Source organism: Scomber scombrus, chromosome 16 (genome assembly GCF_963691925.1).
Source record: "Scomber scombrus chromosome 16, fScoSco1.1, whole genome shotgun sequence".
Classification (NCBI taxonomy): domain Eukaryota; kingdom Metazoa; phylum Chordata; class Actinopteri; order Scombriformes; family Scombridae; genus Scomber; species Scomber scombrus.
This window is the reverse complement of record NC_084985.1, coordinates 25,705,245-25,733,238: the sequence shown is the minus strand read 5'-3', so window position 1 is coordinate 25,733,238 and position 27,994 is coordinate 25,705,245. Positions and strand designations below refer to the sequence as shown.

General features: G+C 39.8%; 2 protein-coding genes across 2 annotated transcripts in view; one reads left to right on the top strand and one right to left on the bottom strand.

Annotated features, from left to right (window-relative positions):
• The window catches only part of LOC133996962 (ubiquitin-conjugating enzyme E2 E2-like), a 71,885-nt gene extending 59,894 nt beyond the window's left edge, over positions 1-11,991 (bottom strand). Inside the window, exons 1-3 of the mRNA XM_062436483.1 lie at positions 11,875-11,991; positions 7,785-7,982; positions 305-355 (exon numbers count right to left, since the gene is read on the bottom strand). Coding sequence (XP_062292467.1) covers positions 305-355; positions 7,785-7,975 — 242 coding nt within the window. The 5' untranslated portion in view covers positions 7,976-7,982; positions 11,875-11,991. The remainder of the gene's footprint in view (positions 1-304; positions 356-7,784; positions 7,983-11,874) is intronic.
• A 2,117-nt stretch (positions 11,992-14,108) lies between these two features.
• Positions 14,109-22,949, top strand: sf3a3 (splicing factor 3a, subunit 3). Its single transcript, XM_062435684.1, has 17 exons — positions 14,109-14,301; positions 14,396-14,443; positions 15,362-15,414; positions 15,620-15,725; positions 15,820-15,892; positions 16,999-17,090; positions 17,178-17,260; positions 17,354-17,492; positions 17,605-17,673; positions 17,761-17,828; positions 19,838-19,945; positions 20,046-20,115; positions 20,238-20,402; positions 22,160-22,270; positions 22,374-22,464; positions 22,557-22,612; positions 22,693-22,949. Exons 1-17 carry the CDS (start codon positions 14,206-14,208, stop codon positions 22,768-22,770), a joined length of 1,506 nt encoding a protein of 501 aa, XP_062291668.1. The 5' UTR covers positions 14,109-14,205; the 3' UTR covers positions 22,771-22,949.
• The last annotated feature ends 5,045 nt before the right edge of the window (positions 22,950-27,994 follow it).

The window sequence follows — 27,994 nt, the reverse complement described above, 5'->3', positions numbered from 1 at the left end:
GCTACGGTGATCCTAATGGTAAACACTGCCAATCAGCTCAATTGCACAGATGTTTATTTATTTACTCTCCGTCTTTGCCCGTGAGTCTGATTCATGCCTCAGACTGCTTACGAGGTCCGTTCATGACGTTTCAGCTGGAGCAGCACAATAATCCACCAATTCATGTGACTCACCGAGCTGACGCAATCCACACACACACACACACACACACACACACACACACACACACACACACACACAAACATAAAAGTGCCTCAGGTGTCAGATAGCCCTATAAAAAAAAACACAATCAACAGGCTCCTACCTGCAATTTGGCGGCGGGTCCAAGGTTATCTCTGCGAGCTCTTTCTGGATCCTGAAACGAGACCAAGATCTGAGTTACAATCACACACACGTGCACGAGACACAGACAGTTATATAAATCCAGCCTGTAAAAAATCAATCTGTAAGTGTACACACTGAATACCTCATTGATTTTCTAATGAGCTCGCGAGCGCCGCGACCGAAAATAGGAATAAGTCCCGTCACGCAAGATCAACACGGAGACGCACGGAGGAATATTTGCCTTTTTTTTTTAACGGCGCGCATAAATTGATATTGATGTCATAAGGCCGCGTCGGATGAAGGAATCATATCTGACATATCTGAGGAAATTCATTTGGCTTCTGATCTCACCCTTCATGATTTCAGAAAGCTGTTGGGAGCATTTCCCTCAAAGGGCACATTAAAAAAAAAAAAAAAGGTTTAATGAATAGACCGTAGAAGGGTCAAATTTCCTCCCTGGTTAAGTATTCATGACATAACTGTGTCAGTGATTTGCCTAAAAGGATCCAGCAGCCAGGTGTTATATTTTACACTCAGTCACTCAGCTATGAACGCTGCAGTTATTCCCTCTCGTGTGGAGAAAGAGCACCTCTGCCTCATTTACATTTACATTCCTGCTTTTGTCAAATGGAGCGACTCGAAAATGTTTCGCACAAGGGTTTTTTTCCCACGAGGTCTTGATCTCTCTACAGTACTGAACAGCTTTTTCCATGACTTTCCTTAGACTGGAAGTAATTGTGCTTTCATGACCTAAACTTCTCTTCTTTCTTTGTGTGATATTTCTAGAAGGTTGAATATTCTCTTTTTCTGATGCAGTTTAGTGGACTACCACAAAAAGCACTAAATATGTGGAACGTTTGGAATATTCTAAACTCAAATTCTGTGATATTCTACAAATGTATTGACCTAGGCTTTGCCAAAAAATGTCCAAATCCACTCCATATTTACTAGATTCTTATTTGGGTGTTTGAATTCTGAGTGAAACTTTGCTCCATGTAATGTGTTTTAACTGCAGGAACTTTCCTCAGGTACTAAGAACCTTTTGGAGAATTCAGTTCCTCTACCTGTGTTTCTACTAAAAGGATCAGGGTCCATAGTTTCAATCCCTGCTTTGGGGGGTGGTACTTTCCAAAAGTACAGGAACTTTGGGGGCAAGGTTTGCAGGGATGACCGTTACTGATTGGTCAAACACACACAGCTCAGCTGCTTCAACTTAGGTGTTAGCTTCATTCATAAAACCATAAAACAATTAGGCGCTCTCGTATTGATTTAGGATCTGTTTCGAACAAAGGGAGGAAATTTCTCTTTGTTTGTCGTTGTTAATAGTAAAGTAAGACTTTGTTGTCAGCTTCCCAACTCATTTTAAAAAAGAGTAAGAGAAAAAAAGAGATAGTGCGAATGAGCTGGGAGAGAAAGAGACAGCACGTTGGTAGTTGAGTGAGGAGAGGGAGCTGCTGTAGCGACAACAAAGCAGTGAATGAGAGAAATAAAATGTTTTCTGATTGTTTCTGAAAGCACGAATAAATAAGCTTCAAGCATTCAGCGGATGTTTTAATGTGGACACAGACCCCTCTTAGTTTCAGCTTCATATTCCGTCTCTGCAGTTCTCCTTTTCATGCATTCAATACATCCAACTCATGCAGCGGCGACTACAAAGAACAGCAGGACAAATCTGTCTTTCCTCATGTCTGAGAACACATCCTCAAACACATGAGGAAGTGTGTCTGAGGATCCTCTGTTTCTCTAAACGCTGCAATCATTTTTAAATTCCTCATGGGTCTAATTTGCATGATCTACCTGCTTCCTCAGATACAGTGGAAATGCAAACAGGATGCACAACAGGGGCTTAAAGTTCCAAGTTTAGTCCCCCTGGGAGCAAAGTACCAAGAACTTTTTGGTGGAAACGGGGCTTTAAATCAACACTAACAAAACAAGTTGTGACATGTACTCTACTTTCTGTTAACAATTCTTCTCTTTTTTATAGAAAATCTCAATTTTTTTGCTCACTATATACAATAAAACAAGTGATAAGACAAGTGTCGACTATACAGAGTGTAGTGAATGAGTGAATGATGAATGAGTGATTTCAGACACAGAGGTGGACCACTTAGAGAAACTTTTAGGTCAGAAATGAACCATCAACACTTTAAACATGTGACTGATTTTATTTAATGAATACTCATTACTGCCATCAGTTTTGAAGATGTGATGTCCTGCTGACAGATAAACCTGGTCTAAAATCCTAGCAGCTATGAGGCCAGCTGTGGAGACAAGCAGCCAGTCAAGTTCAATGATTGTCCTGATGACAAGAGTTTGAGCTCAGTTATCTCTTTGGTTATTAATCAAAGACACTGATGTCTCCATAGTGTTTGAACATATCAAAATATAATATATTTTATATAATCAAAATCTATTAATTGCCACAAAATTGGTTTGGGTGAAGGTGAAAATTAAGGTCCATGTTTTTATTGGACCTTACAGATATTGGCTCTTTTGGCTCCTTACATGTAGATATTAAGCCACCAATAAACAGAATGAATATTTTATGTCCTCCGCTCTTTCAAGTTTGGACTGCTGAACTCAATTTGCCAATGTTAAACTCACAAGAACACGAGTTACAACTTGGTGTACTCTGTATTTAGAACGTTTTTTTTAATTGTTTCCTTGTCCACTCCCTTTGTTTTATTGTTTCCAATTGACTTCCTGAGCCAGGCGGCCTGCTAGCTGTCCATACTAGACATCTCTGTCTCTTACCTGTCTGTAAGCCGTGCCACTGTCCACAGAGTTCCTTATTCATCAGTACAACAAATTTGGCATTAAAGTTGAAGCGAAAGTTTATGCTAAGGACGCAGTTACGTTTATGTTTCTGCTCTGACTGCGCCTTAAGGCTTTATAGTCATAGCAGCAGCTACAGACATGATGGTATTGAATATGAATATTTTACTTGGCTCAATTCCTGGATGCCTATGGGATCATGATTATGTTATTTGATCTCATAGACACTCAACAATTGAGCCAGGATAGTGTGATATTGCTGTTTGACATAACTTCACACTACACCATATACATGAAAAAGTCTGTGTGAAGGCTTTTTATTAGTTTCTGACTCTGGGAAAGTTAGAAAAACAGTTAAAATTCCCCCAAAACTACTGTATCTCTGAACTATCTCTTTAACCAAATCATACATATTTAGGCTATTCTATGTGATCTCTGAGCCTCCCCCAACTATAAAACCTCTGCCATAGGTTTTTATTTAAACATTAACATGACAAACCCTTCAAGAGTTTGCTCTCTTAACTTCTTATCATGTTGTACTGTACGTCACATGCATTTACTATATTTTGCTTAGCTTGTGTTCAAATCGAGGCCACGGGCTATTAAAGGCTGCTGAGGGTGTGGTGAGGCCATGGTTTGAAATACACGTCGTCTCAAGCACCTAAATAAAAAAATGGCTATTTTCTCCTGTTGGGGGGGGGGGGGGGGGGGTGTCTGAGGTCAGCTGCAGAGACTACAGCACAAACAAGTCAACACTCTATCACAAAGAAACTCCTGGAATGGATTGTGCATCACAGCTTGATGATACATCACCGAGTAGAGTAATAGAGTAAAGTATCCACGGGGGGATTTGCCTTTAAACTCCCCTCAGTGGGGGAGGAATGACTGAACACGATTCACTCGGGGGGCGGGGAGGAGAAAAAAAAAAGACATATATTTGCAAAGAAGCCTGTAATACAATCTCCACGGTTACGGATTCATTTTCAGCATGAGTGCATGCTGTGTCATTTTATCTGCTGTATTTTTTTATTTTTTTATTTTCCTGAGGTGGCACATTTTTGAAGGAGCTGGAGCTGGGGAGCTGTTAGAGAGAGAGACAGAGGCGTGTTGAACGAGGATCTACAGTAGTGTGTGTGTGTGTGTGTGTGTGTGGGGGGGTAACGCTGATTACGCCGATTACGCCATAACTTCCTCACACACACGCACACACGGCCTCTTTAACCAAACACTGGCTTCCTCTAATGCTCCGCAGCTCATTGCGTTTGATAATCCCTCGAGACACCGCCTGCACTAAACTATCACATTCTGCATCCTCCGCAAATAAGTCATCTTAGTGTACTTTTATTATTATTTTTTTTATTTCCTTATATTGGAAAACAACATTTTTGGCTCATGTGCATCCACTGACAAGAACTATGAGTGTAGAGCATCTAAACCTCACGCCTGCCAAACTTCCTATAAAAGCGGTAGCCCTCAAGGTCCTTATTTTTTATGTTGTGGCCGTCTCTGGTGATAAGAAGTCACCGCTGGATTTATTCCGCGCTGTCAGACAGGCGTACGCTGCACGCTTCCTCTGAGCCGAACTGGAGGATGTTTTTCCCAGGAAATGCCTGCTAAAGACTGTTTGTAGGAGGCATTGTGGAAGCTTTCAGTTTCAGTGAGTTATAGACCCCAGGGGGGGGGGGGTTATGGCATAATAGTGGCATGCTAGAGCTTTTGATTGTATTACACAGTCTTCCTCAGCACATGGAGAATGCCCGGTTGTCACTGAATTGCAGATGCTTCACTGACATTTAGCAGATATTAACAATGGATCTAATGACTTGTTGTTGATGTGACAGTTGTTTCCTGTGTTTCAGCCTTTTAGCGTCTTTCGGTTCGTTGTTTTGGTTTCAGAGCTCAAAGCGTTACTGTTAGTCAACTAGCTGGTGAACATGAAGCAGCTTTCAATTAGATGGTGGAGACCAAAACAGATCTAAAAGGAGAGTAAAGTCACGATTTACATTCTTTAAGTGAAATGAATAAAAACAATGCTAATGTTGCTCTGCTATATGTGTAAATAAGCTGGTGTTTGCTAACAAATTCAGCATTGGAGCTACAATGAGTGCTCGATGATAAAAAATTATAGAGTCTGACCGATTATCGGCTGATATTAGCTCATCACATATATACAGTATATATGTAAGTATCTGTGTTTATGCCGTCCGTTATGTGCCGATTTTTTTTATTTTTATGTATAGGCCGCATTTTATGTATATTTAATCCATTTTCCTAATTCAAGTTTAAAATTACCTGTGAAGTTTACCGTTTCAGTGAACTGATGTCATTTCATTAAAATGAAGTTTATCCTTAAACTGTAAAATATGCCTCTGTTGCATATTACTGTCAACACAGTCAAGTATTTGGTAACCACATTTGAAAAGTGTTTATATACTCTTGACAAAAACCTTTCTAATATCAGTATCGGCATCGTCCCAAAAAAATCCAGTATCTGTCGGGACCTGGAAAATTATTCTGCAACTATTATAATAATACAATGGTCATTTTTGTTTGTTTTTTTTGGTAAAAATGTCAAATATTTGCTGTTTACTGCTTCTCAAATGTAAGAATTTGCTGCTTTCCCTTTATTTTGACAAGGTAGTCTGGTAGATGCGCAAATGCTCTTGGTCTTTGAAACAGTGTGTTAGTGACATAAAAGGAATAAACAACACTTATTTTTTCTCCCTCATACAATCCTTAGGGTGCAGTATCACCAGTCTTTATTAGTTCTAACCTAACTCAAAGTATTTGAAAGGAATAGCTGTGATCAGTAAACTTGGACCCGCAAATTTGCTCGATTGACCGACTGCAAACCATCTTCACAGTGCCGACCTTTGACATAAATATGTTCCTTTCTGTCGAACGATGTGTTTACTCCCAGCTGTGCAGAAGCCTTTAACGTGGGACTGGATGTGTGTTGAGAGGAGCTGGAGCCATTATGTTGGTGATAAAAACCCAGCAGAGCAGTGACCTAACAGGAGTGCCAAACAGCTATCAACACATCATTGAGTTCCCTTGCAATAACAGAGAGATTACCCAGAACCTCTGGTTTTGTCTGTAAACTGTCATCAAATAGTGATAAATGTCCATCACAAGTCCCCAGACGTCTAATCAACAGTAAAAAAAAAAACACAAGATACTCAGGTTAGTGTCATAGGAAATGGCTAAAAGTAATTCATAGTCATGATTTGGCAGTTTAGTGTCTCTCTTGCTGCAGAGGGAAGTGGTGCTTCTTCTATCCAGAAAATAGAGGAACAATCAAGTACAAGTTAGCAGCTGAGCAGACAAAGAGAACAGCGCCACTCACAGAAAATCAAGCCTCATTAAGGACTCTAACAAGTCATTCTTTTCATTATTGATCAATCTCCACTGTGTTTTTTTTTTAGGTTTGGTTCTTAGAATGACAAAGTTAATTGAGACACCCCTTAAATTACTTGTTTTTTTTTTCCAACCAATAAGAGGAAAAGTGATAGTATGAGCTGTGTGAGCAGGGTGAAATGGAAAGTCCCACTTTCTTTCATAATGTGCATTTGATGATGATCTAGCAGTGCTGAGTTTCCATGAAATGGCTCCACAAAAACCTCTGAAATATTCTGCTGTACGGATGATCAAAAACTGGAGAGGGTGTTTTAATTTTGGTGTGTTTTAAATGATCCTCAGATTTCACAGGCTGGGAGCTGTCAATCATTGGTATTTTTTGCTCGATAAATGACTCGAATGATTAACTATCGGAGACTATTGGAGTTGTTTCTGTCATAATCAATTTAAAGTCAAAATGAAACCGCATTTCCAGAGTATTTAATGTTGAAAAGTGGGTGTGTAGGCTGATTGATTGGTGCATGTCATGATATTATTGGTTGAAATTGATTCAAGCCTACGTACACACACACATATTTTGTTTTACAGTAGGAAAACATGATTAGATTTTGATGCAAGAACACAAGGGAGATCTAAAACCCATCTAGCATGTCCATGTGGGTCACATAAGGGTTAAATTTGGGCTGCAAATATGGGTCCCAAGTGGGTTCTGACTGGGTATCAGGTGGGGCCCATTGGGTGAAACCCATGTAGACCCCATATGTTTGCCCATATGGAGTCTAAGTGGGATCAGAATGGACCTTAAATGGGGTCCATTTAGCCAGCCCACATGGGCTTCACATGTTTCTGGAACAATATGGGGCCCATACAATTTGCCCTATTTATGCCAATGCCCGCTTAGCCAACTTACATCCCTGATGCGGCTCATACAGTCAGTCCACATGGGTTTCACATGTGGGGCCCATGTTACTGACACCATGTGGGACCCCAAAATGTGCCCAGTTCAAGCCCATGCTGACTCAGTACCCATATAGCCCGCATTTAACCCATGTGGGGGCCAGATGGACATGCTGGCTGAGAAAGGGTTAAAATTTAAAAAGGGTTTCATTTCATCCTGACTTATAACGATTAATTTAACAAGTGTCACCAGCTGTCTTTGACTGACAGATGATCTGTGGAAAGAGGGTGAGCACTCAGCAGCGAAGAGAAAAAACCAAAGAAGGAGCGACAGACAAGCACTTGAGCGGTTATACAGAGAGCCATCGGGGCAGAGCGGGCAGAGACCCAGACGAGGAACACTAAGTAAAAGAGAGCTAGCGCGGATCTACCTCTTGGCGCTGGTGGAAAGCTTGGCAGCGGTCTTGCTGGAGATTTTGGCCTCCTTCTTCTTGGGCTGAGTCTGGTCCCGCTGCTCGGGGCCCGGCTGCTCCGGAGGGGCCGCCTCCCTCTGCTCAGCATCTGAGCTTCCCCCACTGGTGTTGGGGCTGTCGTCCGGCCTCGGCTGCACCTCACTGGACATGCTGACACTGGCAGAAGGTTGCACACACAGGTAGTGTTACACATACTTACTGAACACACACACACAAACACACACCTAACAGGTTTTGCTGCAGCGTTACAGTCGATGCTGTAATGCTGCTATTTATGAACTGAAGTCATGGAATAAATCTGTAATCAGTCAAATCCTTTGTTATAAAGGAGGAGGATGTTTCAAATATAGCTGAAAATAACAATTGCTATTTTAATGTGATGGTGATATTTAGTCCAATGGGATTATCACGGTCCAGAAAAAGCGAGTAACAGGACCTTGATTTGGAGTTATTTTGTCAAGCTACTATTTTCCAACATCAAGATTGAACTGTCATGATTAATCAACTTCAGTGTCAAAAATGTCCATCATAATGTCTCACAGCTCAGAACATCTGGTGATGTTGATGCATGACTTATAACAATTCATTCAATTCTTAATTCATTTTCTAGTGTTAACTTTGGTTTGATGCTCAGTCTGGTTAAATCATTCATTTCCACATGTGTAGTGTGAGTTTATTCCATTGATGGGACATGAAGTGATGAGTAGTGGTTCTTACTGACCTCATTTTCCTACTAATTCTCTGACTTTTATGTCTTGAAAGCTTCAGAAATAATGAGTAAGTGAACCTTCTGTTAACCAAACTGCTATTTAAAGCTTAATGTTATTAGCATTAGTCATCATTTTTGTCCATCGTTTGCTGTTTGTCTTTTTTTCCCCTTTGGCACACACACACACACACACACACACACAACACATTCACGTTTCCTTGATGATGTATTCTACTGACTTTAGTCATCCTCAGACTTTTCCTCTTTGGTTTTGACTACTAGATATATGTGAAATCAGATAAACATACTGAAGGGCCTTACAGGAAAAAGCCATGTGACCTTTGACGTAGCGCCATCATCGGATCAAACATTTCTTTATGACTAAATACCTGCAACAGTAACGATGTTCCCATGAGCCTCGGCTGTACCGCGTTTAATGCTAAATACATAGATATGAAATGATTTTTTGAAGCAAGTTTTGCAGGTTTCTCTTCCTGTTCTGAGATAATCACCTGAATATTTGGGGGTTTGGAACTGTAAAGGTTGGTTTATGCTCTGGATGGATACACTCCAGGGCGAAGTCAGCTGTCATAGAGAGAGGGAGAGTTTAAATGAGGTAATATATACACACATATATTTTCAGACAGTCTCTCCTGGCTTGCCAGTCAGTCATCTTGCACTGTTCACACCAATTAACCAAATAGTGAAATATGTCCATCGCTGTTTCGAATGTTTCAAATGTTTCAAATGTCTTGTTAACCCAAAGATATTCTGTTTACTATCATATAGGAATAAAAAAAAGAGAAAAGACCCACACAAGCAGATAAAGTCAGAAACCACAGACCAGCAGACCTTAACCCACATAAGAACCAATTCAAAAATCGATTTTCTTAATGTTAGTTAATGGTGATTTTGACAGAACGAAAAAGGTGGAACTAAACTGTGAGGGCACTGTAACACCTGGACAGTCTACAACGCAGCACACGCCTGAATTATCTTGTAGTCCATCCTCAAAAAAGACCGGCAGCAGAGGAACGGGAGACAAATGTTAAGTACATTGTTCAGCTGTAACAAATGAGAGCAGCTGACCAACACACACTGCAGCATTAAACAACACAAACCAACTCTGGAGGTTGAGAAAATAACTTGGTGCTTGCCGCCTCGTCTCACCTCATTAACGCTGCACCTGCTCGGTCCTGGACAGTGATGATTTTAATAACACATCGATGTGTTATTAATACAGGCGGGAGACTGTAAGATGTGTTCAAATTCATTTATTCATCGGTTAATCCTGTTAACTTAAATCCAGTTGTGAGATTCCTAAAGATTAACACTACTAAGCGGCAGGAAGATGAAGAGAGCACCACAAGTAAGATGCAAAATGTCAGAAATGATGCTCCCTGGGAAACCAAATGAGATCATTTCACAATTCACATAAAGCGATAAATAGAGTTATTCATAAAGCTTTTGTTTGACTAGTTTATTACCCAACCCGCCCCATCACACGCTGTGCCACCCACCACCACAAGTACACTGTCAAGCTGTGGGAAACACTGATGTCAGATTGTCCTTCGGGGTGAAGGGGTGGAGGGTGGGCGGAGAGAGGGATCGGGCTATTCCACGATCCGACAAAAGGAGACGTTAGAAAAACATCTGTCAGAAAAACAATCTGGAAATGAAGCGCGTTTAGTCGTAGCGACGCTGAGGTTATTCCTGTTTCCTCTGTGGAGGAAGAGGATATAAAAAAAGTGAAATACACACCTCAGATCTTTTAACACTCATCCTGCCGGTCACGAGCCTCAAGTCTCAATATTAAACGACACCAACAAGGTCATGTTCACTCAATCCAATTCCCCCATCACTCTGCCTGCCTGGCTGCGTGTCTATTTATGTGTGTGTGTGTGTGTATGAGCCTCAAGGTGAATGCCTCTATTTACATTCCCAGGTTCGCTATGAAAAATGCATGCTACAGATGAATGAGTGTGAGGGCTCCTTTTTTTTTTTTTTGCTGCTGCTGAAATGAATATCACATTGGACAGAAGTAAGGGCAGATTGTTCAATAAACATGACAGCGGGTTTGGCAAGATGACTTGGCGTTTGACATTAGACAAACAGCCACTGCATACACACACTCACACACACACACACACACACACACACACACACACACACACACACACACATAGGCTATCTGTATGGATGTGTGTCAAATATATGTGTGTTTATGTAAATGTTTTCACCTTAAGTGGAAAGCTTGTGTGCAATGACAATAAAGCTATTCTTTGAGCTGATGCAGGAGATAATTATGGGGGTGGGGGGGTGGATTATATGGGTTAGGATAATGCAGAGAGGGGGTGGGGGGGGGGGTGAAGTTGTTACAATGTAGGAAATGATGTGTTTCCAGCTGTCAAGTGAGGACAAACATTGGAGGTAAAAGTTGCAGATGACTTTGGATTGTTTGCCCCAAGAGATTCAGCAGTGAAGCTGTCAAACATCTCACACACACACACACACACACACACACACACACACACACACACACACACACACACACATTTTCCTGGAGCTTTTTTCCAAAGTGTGAGTGTGTGTGTGTGTGTGTGTGTGTGTGTGTGTGTGTGTGTGTGTGTGTGTGTGTGTGTGTGTGTGTGTAATTGAGGAGGCCTAGAGAAATATCACACACCCCCTACACATTCCTATACAAGCTTTTTTTTATCCATTTAATTATCTCCTAGTAAACAAACCAGCTCGGGGGGCAGTTGAGGGGGGGGGGGCAACTTTTTGTATTTGTTATTTGTCTCGCGCTGTTACCTAAGCTCGCGCATTTTTTTGGGGTATAGCTATAATAGGTTGACAGAAGTTGACATGTATTACAGTTGAGTGCTGTTTAGAGCACAGGGTGAATTAAACGGTGGCTGCTAACGATCGTTCAGAGGCCTCCTTGTGAGGTAGGTTCACACGTTTTTTTGGGGTGAGAGGACGGACAGCCTCGAGTGTGAGACATCTTCATACAGTAATGAGAGAGAGAGAGAGAGAGAGAGAGAGAGAGAGAGAGAGAGAGAGAGAGAGAGAGAGAGAGAGAGAGAGAGAGAGGACACGATGGAGCTGAAGCACTGACCGCTGCCAAATCAGCTCCAGCACAAAAGACGGAGCGGATGCCCCCCTCTCCCTCTCCCTCTCCCTCTCCCTCTCTCTCTCTCTCTCTCTTTCACCCCCCTCTTCACCACCCACCGCCCCCCCCCCCTCTCTCTCTCTCTCAGAGGAGACAGCGATAACAAACCTCTCAGCTATCAGTGGAGTTAAAGGTTTATTTTGGAAGGAATGGTAAGAAGCACTGACCTTAGTAAGCGGGCTGGACGCACGGCGGCGGGAGAAATTCGTGAGATTGTCCTCAGCGGTATATTCCGTAATCCGTACGCTGGCTGGCTGTCCGCGGCTTTGACTGACTGCTGGAGAATGTGCCGAAACGAGACTGTGAAGCGTCGCAGAAGATACGAGAGCCGCTTCCGGTGGCGAGATTGCAAAATAAAAGCATAAGAGTGCCCGTCTCGCGCGTGTTTCGAAAGAGGCGCGAGACAAGGTGACAAACTGCACGTGAAGTCATTATAGGAACAATACATTAAGGTTTTTTCTCTAAAGTTTCACTGCTTAACTCATTACTTCTGCGTATATATATTTACATTATATACTATATATTTTTTACTTGGACAGCAGTTTACATAACGCAAAAATCATGTATGTGTATACAGTGCAATACTAAGGCGAATATATATGATGAAAATGGCTTTTGAATGTAGCTGACATTTTTATATTTGTCCAATTTTGCTGTATTAATTGTTTTAAATAGTTAAAAAAAAATCTGTTTCACACATCTTTAGACTGTTGACGTGAATTTGCCCTTTTGGGATCAATTATATTATATAATGATAATAATAATAACTTCATTTATATAGGCCTAGCACTTTTAAAAACAATGATGCTAAATGACTCATTTCACTGGATAATGTAAATTACAACACGAAATATTAATACATAGTAGAGTGTTCCACTATATTTTATAATAATAATATTGGTTCCGATTAAACAATCACAGATTTCTACAGAGAGGACTAAGATAATTAATGAACCCTGAGGGAAAGATTTTATTAATGACAGAACTAGGCTATCCAAAGTACATTAAACCTGTTAAAATAAAACCTTTTCAATTTTTAGGGGGAAAAAATACAACAATCATTTATTTATTTTCAGGGGTACTTGAGCACCCCTAAAAAGGGTCTAAAATCGCCCCTTAAACCAACAATAGTCAAAACCATGACATAGGGATAAATAGAATTAAAAACATAAAAAAAGGATGAGGAATATAGTCAGTAAAAACTATAAGAAGGCATTTTCATAAAAGTGAGTTTTAAGAAGAAATGTAAAAGATGATACTGATTCTGCTTGCCTGAGATACTCAAGCAGTGAGTCTCACAACTGAGGGGCCCGGACAGAGAAGGCCCGGTCCCCCTTGGTTAAAAGACAGGTAGAAGGACCACCCAGAATGTTCTTGTCTGAGGGTCTCAGGGTCTCAGGGTCTCAGGTAGCATTGAGGGTCTCATAGGGCACCTGTGAGTCAATAATATAATTAGAAGCGTGACCCTGTTAGGCCTCGCATGTTATCAAACAGGTGATGGTGTTAGTTGAGTCAGTTCACCAAATAACAACATTTACAAAACTGCATCCAAAATTTGGAGTGATTTAAAGGTGGTTAACACTATTTAAACTGTTATTGAACCTCATCTGGTGATGAAAAACAAAAAGAAGATTAAATGTGTAGGAAACATACATACAAACATTGTCATTTTATCCACATTTTACCACAAAGCCACAAGTTATAATACACCTTAGTGCTGACTTTTTTTTATGCTTCATCAAAAGTCTTTTACCTTTAGGCAGGGACCTTCTCACTTCCGCTCTTTTCTTTGTTTGCATGAGCTTGACAAATCAGACCGCCTCCGTGCGCGCTCCCACGCGAATGCGCGCAGACTGTGTGCTCTGTGAAGCGTTATGGCAGCTTTGATGATAGTGTGGACTACAAAGGAAGTGCAAAGGAGAGGAATATCACGCTGGCGACGCTTTAAAGTGTGAATGAAGATCTCAGAAGCTATTTCCTACTTATTAAATATTTACAGCCATTCCTTCAGGTTATGCACGGAGCCTCAGTGGACTTATTCATTATGTCTGTGCTTTGGTGACCTGTTGCTGGTGGGAGATTGTTAGGGCTCCATGTTTATTATTTATTTAATAATCTAAAACAGGTTAGTTGAAATTAACATGAAAACACTTCAGGTAGATGCCTGAATATTAACCTGTAGTCACATTTATGAACATAAATAATTAACTATTATTCATGTGTCATTATTTTGATTATGAACAACAATTTTCTTTCAAACACGATTTAATTGACATTATATATTACCGGGTGTATTTGTCTGTGCGGTCACCAATGCGGAACCATTGAACATATTCCATGTTTCTCTACGCCGAGCCCAGTGACGGACATTAGCGCTCTCAACATGCGCCATTGAAAACAAACGTAACTTAGCCGTAGCTAACGTTTCTTTCATTTATGTGCTAGCTAGTTACAAGCCTCATATTGTCTGCAGTGAACACAGTTTAGCTTCATTAACCATGGAGACTATTTTAGAGCAGCAGCGTCGCTACCATGAAGAGAAAGAGCGGCTAATGGATGCTAAAACTAAAGAAATGCTACATAAGAAGTCTACGGTGAGCTGGCCGCTAACGTTAGCATTGTTGCTAATCTATAGCGTCTCGAAGTTAACTTGTGTTTTTATAATGATAATCTTTTTTTTCTTGACAGTTGCGGGAACAGATTAACTCTGACCACCGAACAAGAGCTATGCTGGATGTAAGTGAGAGTTTTTCATCTATAAGCTAATAGTTAATAATAGAAAAGCTTTCGTCGGGCTACAGTTACATTTTACTAACATATTAATGTATTAAAGACACTTTCATGATTTTCATGATCATGTTTTTCATTGTGGGCTATAATAACCTCATTCAAGATTAGAAACATGCATATGCAAGTTAATAGCTTCATTTATCTACTAGGAAATACTCGTTAACGTTGCACCAAACTCCACTTTACAATCTGTTAATTTAACGTGTCTTTGACCATTAACAGATAAATACGCTTGCATTCACATGATATCAAGCTTTATTAAGTATTGATAGTGTTTGTTGTAACATTCGGTATACAAGTGATCCGCCAATCAGGTTTTATAAGGAAAAAGTCACCTGTGATTGGTTGACTCGCAATTCCCTCCATCATTCTATGCTGCTGGAGTTAATGTTGTACCAAACTCCACTTGAAAATCTGTCAATTTAACGTGTCTTTGATTATTAATAGATACATATGACTGTATCACACAATGTCAAGCTTTATTAAGTATTGATAGTGTTTGTTGTAACATTAGGCATAAAAGTAATCCGCCAATTAGATTTATATAACAGGAAACAAAGTTAACTTCTTTGATTGGTTGACTTATAAGTCCCTCCATCATTTTTATAAGCCCAACTCCTGTAGGCATCCTTTTTTAAAGGTGACTATTTTCAACATTTAAATCGCTTTAACAGTACACCTTAACAGTTCAGAAGTGCTCCTAAGTCCGAAATTGCACATTGGCAGTGAACTCTTAGATGTTGCAATTTGAAAGATGTAGTTAGAGAGATTTGTGACTTTTTGCTGTGTGTAAAACAATAATTCTGCTGAATTAATAATGGCGAAGATAACGTGGTGACAATCCTTCTATCTATCGTTTTATAGAGGTATATGGAAGTGAGCGCAAATCTCAGAGACTCCTATGAAGACAAAGATGGGTAAGTCTTTTATAAGTGACTCTACTAACCTGCTACAGTGTAATAAGTGGCTATTCCTGCTTTTACTCTCATTTGAATCATTTGTATCAACTTTGAAACATAAACTTTACTCCTCATAAAAGCTTTAATAATTTATTGTGTTTATGGTGGATTATATCCTGCTTAATAGTCTGAATAGTATTGTAAATGTTTGTCTCTTTGTCAGAATGAGGAGGGATGAACTCGCTGCCATCTCAGGACCGAATGAGTTTGCAGAGTTCTACAACAGACTGAAACAGATCAAGGAGTTTCACAGAAAGCACCCAAATGAGGTAATTCATCTCTGATTGTAAAACCCCCCCAATCAGGCACGTAAAAGCTTTAGCAGTGGATTATTTGATCCTAATGTTGTTGTGTCTCTTGTAGATTTCCATCCCCATGTCTGTAGAGTTTGAGGAGCTGATGAAGGCCAGAGACAACCCCAGCGAGGAGGCTCAGAGTACGTCTCAATCCTCCACAACACCATTCATCTCACAGCATTAGTTTCACCTAGTTTATCAAAAGCTGTTAACACTTGGATTTTCCTGTCTAACAATGAAAATGTTAACAAGAATTGCTCTCACACAGTACTTTTAATAATAATGATAATAACTTAAGTCCTTCACATTAAGAGCCAATGTTAAAAAAGAACAAAAACATTAATATATGATGGAAAATAATAAAAACAATAAAATAATACTATTTTTTAAATATTAATAATACGAATAGCAATTAATAAGAATAATAAAATAATAAGAATAATAAAATAGTATTAAAAAAATAAAAAGAATAACTTAAACATAGAAATAATTATAGCAGTAATAATTAAAATAGTAATCATTTTTGAAATAGTAAAAAGTACAACTAAAAGTAGCTAAATCAAAGAATAAACAATATATAGAGTATACAAAATCAAATTAGATGCAACATTTTTAATTTCCCTTTCTTTTTTTACTTTTTTTTTCTCCTTTTCTTTCAATTTTCTATGAATTTAAAATGACTACAATGTACTGTACTGTGAATATTGCTTCTATTTCCCCCCTCACCCACCCAATTATATACACACATACATACACACACACAAAAAGCCAGAGCTAAATAAGGGAACGAGCAGCAACAAAAGTATAATGTTCATAATACTGTTACTGATTTACTTTAACTAACTGCCATATCAGTTAATTATGATATAACTATTAACACTATTAACTAATAACTATTCACATTACTTATGTTCATAAAAAAAACTGTTGTCATCCCTATGTAGCTTATATAACATGTGCAAGATGCATAAAATGAAATGATGACAATAAAGAAAGTATAAAAAAAAGATAGCACATTTTAAAAGTAGAGCAGTAGTGTAAGATAAGAGAATCCTTTATTAGTCCCACGGTGGTGAAATTTACAGTGTTACAGCAGCAAAGTGGATAGTAGAAATAAAAAGTACAATACATAAGAAGTAATTACACAAGCAATAAAAGCATATAGTAGTAAAATATAGTAACATTATGTACATGAGTGTGATATTGGTATTGCACAGATTATAAAGTAGGGGTCTATTTTCCGCAGATCTCGTGGAGTTCACCGACGAGGAAGGATACGGCCGCTACCTGGATCTTCACGACTGCTACCTGAAGTACATCAACCTGAAGGGAGCTGAGGTTCTGATCCCCTTTATTCTCTACTTCATTTATTTCTCACCTTCAAACTGATCTCTCATTAATCACCATGTGTGATCTCTCCTATAGAAACTGGAGTACATCACCTACCTGTCTTCATTCGACCAGCTTTTTGACATCCCTAAAGACAGGAAGAACGCTGAGTACAAAAAGTAGGTCCAGCATGCTTTTTATGTGTAGTATCTTGTGAGGTTTAGCTTGTATGTGAGTGTTGTGCTGAGCTGTGATGTGTCGTGTTGGTGCAGGTATTTGGAGATGATGCTGGAGTACCTGCAGGACTACACAGACCGGGTCAAACCTCTGCTGGACCAGAACGAGCTGTACGGCAAAGTGCTGATAGACTTTGAGAAGAAATGGGAGAACGGCACATTTCCTGGCTGGCCTGTAAGATCCCCTCTAAGTTCTCCTCTTTCATGTGTGATGATTATTCAGATTTTAGTCGTTCTGGCTCAGTTGACGCGTTTCTTTCTTCCGTTTTGTTTTTCTTGGAGCGTAGAAAGAGACGAGCAGCGCTATGACTCACGCCGGAGCTCATCTGGACCTCTCTGCTTTCTCCTCCTGGGAGGTAAGATATAAAACTTCTCATACATGAAGACGAATGATGTAATATTAATACAAATGTTGCTCATTAATGATTGTGACTGTCTCACAGGAGTTGGCTTCTTTGGGTCTGGACAGATTGAAGTCTGCTCTCATGGCATTGGGGCTGAAGTGTGGAGGGTGAGCATGTAATGTAGTAATGATTCTAATATTGCATACCATTGTTCTGATGATAGCAAACTTTGCAGGTGCACCTTATTTCCAACTTTTACACCAAAAACACACACACACTCAGCCTTCAGGAGCAATCAGGGGTTCAGTGTATTGCTCCAGGACACTTTGACATGTCAACTGGAGGAGCCAGGGATTGAACCACCAACCTGCTGATTAGTATCTTTGAGCCGTAGCCTTGTTTTATCCAACCAACTGCCTAAAAGCCAAATATTCAAAGTGCCTGACCGATATTAACGGCCATATGAGCCTTTCACAGATATATCAGTATCGGCGTACATGTTTTCTGATATGCACCAATATAAAAACTTTTTTACAGAACACATAATGCAGAAAATGATGCTTGGGGTGATTTAGACATGATGTCATAACATAGTTTGCCCAGCAGAGTGCGTTTCACCTTGATATACAATACTGTCAGCTCCGCATGATGGACAGAGTTAGCATCAGAGCTAACGGTACAGATTTGGAATGAAGCTGTGTCTCCACAATAAGTTGCCAACGAGTTAGTGAAATACATACTGAGAAGTTAAACAACGACCTCGTCATTTTCCCTTTTCAGTGTAACTAATATAACATTTAGTCCATCCCTGACAACATGTCACTCATGCTTTTCACATGTTAGCAGCAGGCGGGGAGTTCCGGTCCTCTGAAATGAGGCCAACGCGGAAGTAACTTAAATCTGCATTCTATCACAAGGCCGCCAGGGGGCGACCGTTTTGGTGTCAAAAGCACTTCCGTCTCTATACAAGTCAATGGGAGAATTCACCAACTTCTCACTTGATTTCTAACCTCAGTAAACATTTTCAAAATGTGTTTATGGTCTCAATCGCTAGTTTAAAGCCTTCTCCAATGCAGTATGATTTTCATCTGTGAAATTCTGGCCTCCCTGATTTTATATTTGACGATAAAGCAGGTTATGCATTTGGGCGTGGCTACATCGTGATTGACAGGTTGATTGGTTCACAGGTTCAGGAGGGCGCATCATGCTCCTCCTGATGCCCATATAAGTAGAATCCGTGTTTTTTTTTACCCAGCATGCACCTGAAAATTTCAAGATGGCGCTGCTCAGATCCGAAACTATTGGCTTCGGAGCAGCAGTCCACAACCAATGTGTGACGTCACGGATGTTACGTCCATTTATTATATACAGTCTATGGTTAGCAGCTGTAGTTTATCAGTACAGTCAGTAATGTAGCAGGCTGAAAGGTTAGCATCAGAGCATCTTTGTGCAGTGATGGACTGAGTGCGTTCACTGTTGATTTCACACTACGATGTGACCGAGCTGATGAGACACAATACTGAAAGTAAACAACTTCCCCCAACTTTTACTGTGTGACGACCAGCTCATCCTACTCGTCAACCACATTAACCGTTAGCCACATTAGCTAGCCAGCTAACCACGTAGCTACTTTCATAGCTCGTCAGCTAAGTGGAAGCTAATGTGTGATCGTGTATTCACACCAAACGGTTTTTGTTCAAGACTCACAGTTCAGTTTGTCTCCAGCTGAACAATTACAGTCGTTACATTTACTAAAGTTAAAATGTATGACCAACAGCAATTTTGAGTGAATAACTAACAAGCTTTTATCTTTTCACTCTGTGTAGTGCATGAGAATGATTTATTACATGTTGTTTTTCATTTTTATGCAGCAAATCACCCATAAAAATATGTCACATCTTTAGCTAGGGAGTGCTTCAGGTGATGTTGCTGCAGTGGGAAAAAAAGGCTCTCAGACTGTACAGCTGTCAGTACACATTCTGGTGCACATCACTGACAGCAGGTTTTGGCCGTATAAAAAGCATGTTGTCAGGCAGTCGAGCAGCAGTCTGACGTGTGTGTGTGTGTGTGTGTGTGTGTGTGTGTGTGTGTGTGTGTGTGTGTGTGTGTGTGTGTGTGTGTGTGTGTGTGTGTGTGTGTGTGTGTGTGTGTGTGTGTGTGTGTGTGTGTTGAGCAGGACTCTGGAGGAGCGAGCTCAGAGACTCTTCAGCACAAAAGGCAAATCTCTGGAATCACTGGACCCTTCCCTGTTCGCCAAGAATCCCAAAGCCAAAGGGCCCAAAAAGTAAGTAGGAGTGTGTAATAAAAATGAAAACATTTGAGAGCGTGTCATCACATTTATGATATAATTCCTAACTGCTTCCATCCATCCATCACATGTGCAGAGACACAGAGCGGAACAAGGAGATCGGCTTCCTGGAGTCTCAGGTCTATGAATATGTGGAGATCCTCGGGGTAAGACTCAATTTATTCCAATATTTATGAGTGTGAGGTAACCAGCATCCTTTATCAGCGTAGGCTCACATAGGACTCTTTTTTTCTGTCTCTCTCTATCCGGTGGTCGTCGTGGGTTACAGGAGCAGAGGCAGCTGACTCACGAGAACGTGCAGAGGAAGCAGGCCCGCACGGGAGAGGAGCGCGAGGAAGAGGAGGAGGAGCAGCTCAGCGAGAGCGAGAGCGAGGACGAAGACAACGAAATCATCTACAACCCCAAGAACCTGCCGCTGGGCTGGGACGGCAAGGTGAGGTCTCACTCCTACACAAAAATAACTGCTTTTCTCCAGCTTCAGCAAACACAAGCTCAGAGGTACGATGTTGAAAATGAAGTGCAAACCAGATGCTGAGAAGAGGCTGAGAGACGTGTCAAACTTTAAAGTGCTGCTTGACGGTGGGCTGTGCACTGATGATGATGATGATGATGATGAAGATACTTGTATTACATAAGCAAGAGCTATTCTGTGTTATTCTGTTTTGGGAGCTGCTACAGATATCTGTGTGGGAAACGCCACATAACTTTAAATAAATCTCAGCAGCTGATTGGTTATCAGCATTATCAGATAGTAATAATAATAATAAAATGTATTTATATAGCTCTTTCACAGACAAATGTCACAAAGTGCTTTACAAGAGAGAATATAAAAAGATACTACAGCAGTCCACAGAACAGACACACACAATGACACTATATACTTAGATAGACGCATTCATATATATAAAAACAGAAACAGAAAATAATGAATACAGCAACAATAAAACACTGATTCATCCATTTAAAGGCGACTAAAATCCAAATTACAGACAAACAGGAAGACGAATGAGCAGAATGATTAAACGTGTTAGTTTTAGATAGTTACATCATAACACCTGCAGACCTGAATGTGTGAAGCTTCACTGCAGTGTGTGACATAGTTGTTTATATGCTCACATGAAGAATTTAACATTCAGTATTAAGGTGTGTTTACAAGTCAGGATGTGAAACTATAACACATGGTGAGCATTCTGAGCTCTAACTAACACATTGAAGGCATTTTGGTTCCTTTTTAAACTGCAAAGCTCATTTTAAGTTTTTTTTTTTAAGTTAAGTTTTATTAAATATAAGAAATAGAAAGTAAAAGATTCATATATTTTAAATCTTTTATTCTTTACATCCATGTTTACTAGCTTACAGTCTTCTCTGCTGATCTTTGGACTAGTGTGAAATCCTCAGCAGGAACGTGTCACCCACTTGCATGTGCATTCCTCGTGCGCGTGCTTGAGACAAACACACCATGGACTCATTAAATACTGCTTCATTGAGCGGTTTGAAACTCCTCAGGGTCCTAAAAGGTCCCCTGATAAATCTGAGGGGTCATGAGATGATTAATGGGAGAGAGAAGAAGAAAAGTTCTGCTGCACAAAATCTGGATGTAAAAAGGAGCTAAAGCTATGGTCCAAATATTTAACTTTTTCCTCCACAGATTAAATGTAGTGGAGGATACAGTACAATATTTCCCTCTGAAATGGATTAAATGTAGTGGATTAATATTATAAAATAACATAAAATGAAAACACTGGAGTAGAAGTGGCTCGAAATTATATTTAGGGCTCCAACTAATGATCATTATCAAGTAGTTTATTAGTCTGTTTATTGTCAAAAAATAGTGAAAAGTGCCTGTTTTTAACATCTCAGAGCTCATGTTTGCATCTTCACATTTTCAGATCTTTGTTTATGTTTGATCATCAGACCAGTATGACACATAAAAAAACTTCACATCAGAGAGGCTGAAACCATCAAATGTTAAACTAAAATGATTGTTAGATTATTAAAATAGTTGCAAATGAATACAGTGCAGCATTAAATGCTTGAGTAGCTCTTAAATACACTATGATTAGTCTTTAAATCCTGCTTTTATCTGTCTGTGTTGGAAACTGAATGCATCTGATTCATCTAAACTCTCCACAACCTTCATGTGACTGTGCTCTGCTTTATATGTGCTGCTGTGTGTTTTATTCCCTGCAGCCCATTCCATACTGGCTCTACAAACTCCACGGACTGAACATCAACTACAACTGTGAGATCTGTGGAAACTACACCTACAGAGGACCCAAAGCCTTCCAGAGGCACTTTGCAGTACGTTCCAGTTTGATCAAAGATCCACTGATAACAGCTTTTTTTGTGTGTGTTTTTGTGGCATCTCCTGAAACTAAAGTGTGTGTGTGTGTGTGTGTGTTAGGAATGGAGGCACGCTCACGGTATGCGCTGCCTGGGAATCCCCAACACTGCTCACTTCGCCAACGTCACACAGATCGAGGACGCCGTCTCTCGTAAGTCTTGACTCGTCATCTTCTCATCAACACATGTGGATTTTAAAGAATTTTGGAAGTTTTAATAAGCATTTGTGTGTTATTCCATCCAGTGTGGGCTAAACTGAAGTCCCAGAAGGCATCAGAGCGGTGGCAGCCTGACACAGAAGTAAGTACACACTCAAAAACAGCTGACACACATCCTAGTCTTAATAAACCTGCTCTTCTCATGACTCGTGTGTGTTTCAGGAAGAGTACGAGGACTCGAGCGGCAACGTGGTCAACAAGAAGACCTACGAGGATCTGAAGAGACAAGGCCTGCTGTAAAGGATCCAACTCCCTTTTTAAAATGTCCTCTTTTTTTTTATCACTCATGTCTCCCCTGTTTCTTTTTATTTGTAAGCATTCATGTTGTTTTACAGATCGCCCTCCGCCCCTCCCTCCCTTTGATAACTTTGTAACATGGCAACCGTCGATCATTCTAATAAACTGTAAACTTTTTGTCACCGTTGCATATTTGTCACTGTTTGCTTTGCCAGTGAATCATGGGGTTTATTATCAGCGTCGTTTGGACTTTTAAAGAGGCAGACACTGATTTAATGGCGCCACTGACTCGTAAGCATATTTTAACTGTCTTTACTCAGGGTGCTTTACTACTGTGGGTTTTATGGTGCTATTAAATACTTGAGTAATAGATTAAAGTCGTGGTAGCTGTAATTTTTTTCACAAGCAAACCTGCTGCTGGAGGCGGAGAGATTTTCTGCCATATAATCGATGCATACACTAACAAAAACTGTACGGTTTTTACAGCTGCTGGCAAAGAATGAGAGCAGCATATATTTGACAAGCTGCAGTAAACAGTAACAGGAAGACAACCTTCCCCATCTTTTTCGCGAGTTTAACGCCATGTTTTTTTAATGTTTTTGTGTTTATGAATAATTGATTTCAGAGGAGATAAAATAAAGTGTATTGTTCCTGCAGACGACCTGTTTGGTGCACATCAAAGCTGCAGCGCCCCCCCAAAAAATAAAAAGTCAGTTTTGATCAGAAAATGACAAAAAAATTTAAATTTAAAATTCATGAAAGCCTTTAATGCAGTTTCCAGGATACACAGAGCTGTCGGATAATGAATAAATAAGTGTTGATAGTCATTGATTCACAGGAACATGATGATTCTAGAGGATGAAGAACACATCATAAAAATGAGTTCTTTAATCAAGTTATTCTAGAGATACATATTTATGAAGTTGTACTGTAGGCCCTGCTTTTATTTAAGGCTAATAAACGTTTAATTTGTTAACCTTCCTCTAGTGTTAGTTCCTCTCCCCTTATTTAAGTGTTTTATGTTAACACAAAAAAATCATCACCAAATTTGTTTAAGCCTTTTTAAACAGTGAAACAATGTATCAGAGTAATGGTTCACATGAGAAGAAGATATGATACATTGTAGTCTGGAAGGTGCAGTTCACATGGAGTACTTATGTTTGTGTGTGTCAGTGGCGGCTGGTTAATGCGGGGCGCTGGGGCGCCGCCCCATCCAATAATCTAGAGAAAGTCTACTTAAACATATTAAATATAAATTAATTAGATAATGCTAAATCATTATGAAATAAAAAGTGTTTGCTTGTAAAATGCGCCTGTTAGTCTCTCAGCACCTGTCAGCATTCATTATAAATCGATTCCAAATTGTATTTTATTAATTTCTATATGTACTTCCTGTATGCGAGGCGCCGGCCTAATGGGAGTCAATGCAAGCCCTCAAACATTTGACAAGCACATGACCTGAAGCTGCTCTCTCATTGGCCTGCGTCACGTTTCCCACGGGGCGCAGCTCAGTGTGCCCCGGACACGCCCACTTTTATTGGCAGCAAATTGTTGTTGTTTCATGTTTTTTAATCTACTGTGATTGGACAGTTACGGCTGTCATTCACGCCCACCCGTCAGCTGCTGTCACCCAAACTCCTGCTGACGTAGATTCTGGAGATGACGTTAAAGTGGAGCCGCGGAAATTAAAGAAGATTATTTGGTAATTTCTCTTCAAAAACATAATTTCACAAGACTTTCACTAGAAGAGAGAAAGAGGATAAAGCAGTTTGGACCGGACCGGCTTCAGCAGCAGCAGGTGATGAAAGGACGAGCTGAGACCCGGAGCTTCTCCCGCTGCTGTTATGATAAACGGAGCTGGCTAGCTGGATGCAGTGTGAGTTATTCCTTTTATTGCTTTATCTGTTTGCTGTTTCAAAGTGTCGGCACCGAAGAGTTGTTGACAACGACAGGGGAATGAGACCTAAAACATCTCTCAATGCAAACAGAAAGCTGCAGCTATCGAGACAATAGCATGGAGCTAAGTTGTTTTTAGCAGACTTAGCATTGCTGAGCTCTTTCTGCAGCTGTTTCGCCACATGTAGACCTCTGCTTTGCCAAGCTCCAGAAGAGGAACATAGATAAGTAATAAGTAATTTTGACTATTACGGTTGATTTGGGGTACATTTCATTATTAAAATAAGTTAAATAAGTTATGCTTAATCACAGCAGTGTATAGTGCTTAATGCGCCATCTATTGTCATGTTTAGGTATTGCAACAACTAACATATTACAGTGAAATCAGGACTGAAGACACAATAACTAAAATATAGGTGGTGTCTCTTTTTAAGCATATTACCTTATTGGTAACTCTGCTTTAACTGCTGGTATCTTTAGGTGTGGTGAGTGAATTTTATCATGGCTAATTATAATGTTTTATTCCTCTCTCTGTGGGTCAGAGATACTATACTGGGACAAACCAGGGGACATTATAGTGTGTTGTGTTATTTTTAGATTGGTTTACCTTTCTTATTTTTATTTTTTTGCTGCGGTATGAAGTGGTGCTACGGCTTGTTTGAAACGGCATCAAACTGCGCCCCCCGAAACATTTTTGTCACCAGCCACTGGTGTGTGTGTGTGTGTGTGTGTGTGTGAGATTGTGTGTGTGTATGGGGATGTTTTTTCAATCTAATGGATGAACATAGTATAGTCTTATCCATCTGTTTCCTATGGTGGACCACAGGTGGAACTATGTTTACTAAACCACTCAAAATTCAATGAAAGTGGTGATTCAGCAATTTTTATATGTTCAAATACCCAGTGTGGAGGACATCACGAGGCAACCAGATGAAAAACACAATATTTATGATTCATGATTTGAAGGTTGTAAATTGGTCAGATTTGTCCACTAGAGGAAGGTGGAATGACATAAAGTGATTTCTTTTCAATATATGGAATACAAAAGTAGGAGATGGCACGAGACTTATTTTACTGCTGCAGTAAATGTGTTTCCCAGCAGGAGTGAAGTGTATATTACCTACCTGAGGAATGTGTTTTCTACCATGTCTGATAGCATCTGTGTAATGTTTGACGCTGTAGTCGAGTTTTCTCAAAATATGGGAATAGCTTACAATCACATTTACTATGAAAAAGTTGTAGTGTGGGCTGGAATGGAAAGAACTTGGGGAAACTTTTTTTTATGTATAGGGGGTCCTTGAGTAAAATCCACAAAAATGCAAGATTTACTTGCTGTGCTGACAGACACACAGCAGTGGTAGAGGAAATATTCAGATCCTCTAATTCAGTAAAAGTACCAATAAAACAATGTACACATAGTCCATTCAAAGTAAAAGTCCTGCATGAAAACCATAGTAACAGTACTGCAGTATTACAGTAAAAGTACTGCAGTATTATGAGTGATGTAGTATGCAGTATTACAGTAAAAGTACTGCAGTATTATGAGCGATGTAGTATGCGGTATTACAGTAAAAGTACTGCAGTATTATGAGCGATGTAGTATGCGGTATTACAGTAAAAGTACTGCAGTATTATGAGCGATGTAGTATGCGGTATTACAGTAAAAGTACTGCAGTATTATGAGCGATGTAGTATGCGGTATTACAGTAAAAGTAGTGCAGTATTATGAGTGATGTAGTATGCAGTATTACAGTAAAAGTACTGCAGTATTATGAGCGATGTAGTATGCGGTATTACAGTAAAAGTACTGCAGTATTATGAGTGATGTAGTATGCAGTATTACAGTAAAAGTACTGCAGTATTATGAGCGATGTAGTATGCGGTATTACAGTAAAAGTACTGCAGTATTATGAGTGATGTAGTATGCAGTATTACAGTAAAAGTACTGCAGTATTATGAGTGATGTAGTATGCAGTATTACAGTAAAAGTACTGCAGTATTATGAGCGATGTAGTATGCAGTATTACAGTAAAAGTAGTGGTTTGGTCCTCTGACTGATATATTATTATATATGACATCATTATATTATTAATAGTGAAGCATCAGTGTTAGAGCAGCATGTTACTGTTGTAGCTGCTGGAGGTGGAGCTAGTTTACACTACTTTATATACAGTTAGCTAGTTTAGTCCAGTGGTTCCCAACCTAGGGGTGGGGCCCCTCCAAAGGGTCAGCAGGTAAATCTGAGGGGTGGTGAGATGATTAATGGAGGAGAGGAAAAAAGAAAACACAAACTTCTTTTCAGTTTTTGGACTTTGTCTCTAATCTTTGATTTTTGCTGAAATATTGGATCATTTGAACATTTATTGAAATGAAAGCATGTGAGAAGTTTAGAGGGAAAAATCAGTATTTGGTGGAGCTGTTAACAACTCATAGACATCTGAAATGTGAGCCTGACTACACACTGCTTTTTGTAAGACTGGCTGGAGGAGAACTGCTTGAGAGTTTGTAGCCAATAAAATATCTCCGAGTGGCTTCTAAACTCCAGCAGATGGGGCTCTTGTATCCCCGTGTTTGGTGTGCTTTTATGACTTTCCTGTTGAATTGTCTTTTTCCATATTCAGTCAGCATATTACATGATTGTGCAGCTTCTGATATCTAATTTTCCTGTTCATACTGCTATCACTTATCAGCTTGTCTCATATCAGACACCATAACTTTGAACCTCATGGTGATTCCAGAGAAAAAGGCTCACTAGAGTCTTCAGGATTCATCAGTGAATGTCTGAATGACTTGTTGTGCCAGTCTGTCATCTCCATGTAGAGATATCTCACCTGATAAGTCAAACCTGTTGACCCGTCGGTGGCTGCAGAGGAAACGCAAGTCTGTTTGTCTCGCCGCCTTTAGAGGTTTTTGATCAATGAATTCGATCGATAGACGGTGAAGCGGTGCGGTGTGCGAACAGCGGTGGATGATAGTAGAATAAGTCATCTTTAGCACATTGCTTTACTGTCAGTGAGCCTCCTGCCACTGAGCAGCTGTCTTAACATCACAGTGAGACAGGGGAGACATCACAGAGAATGGTTGATAGTGTAATTATGACATTTCAAATTAGGGCAAAAAGTTGAATTTGCATGATGAATTGTTGCATCCTTTTCCGTTCGTAAAATACGAGAGAAATCAGTCATGTGAATTATTGTTTGAAATGACTTCGTTTTTATCTTCAGTTTTTTGTCCTCCTGGGTAAAAAGTGACCCAGTTTGGTTTGACTGGTTATAAAGTATATAAAGTATATATATAAATTATCACCCAATTCTATGTTAGACCTTTTCAG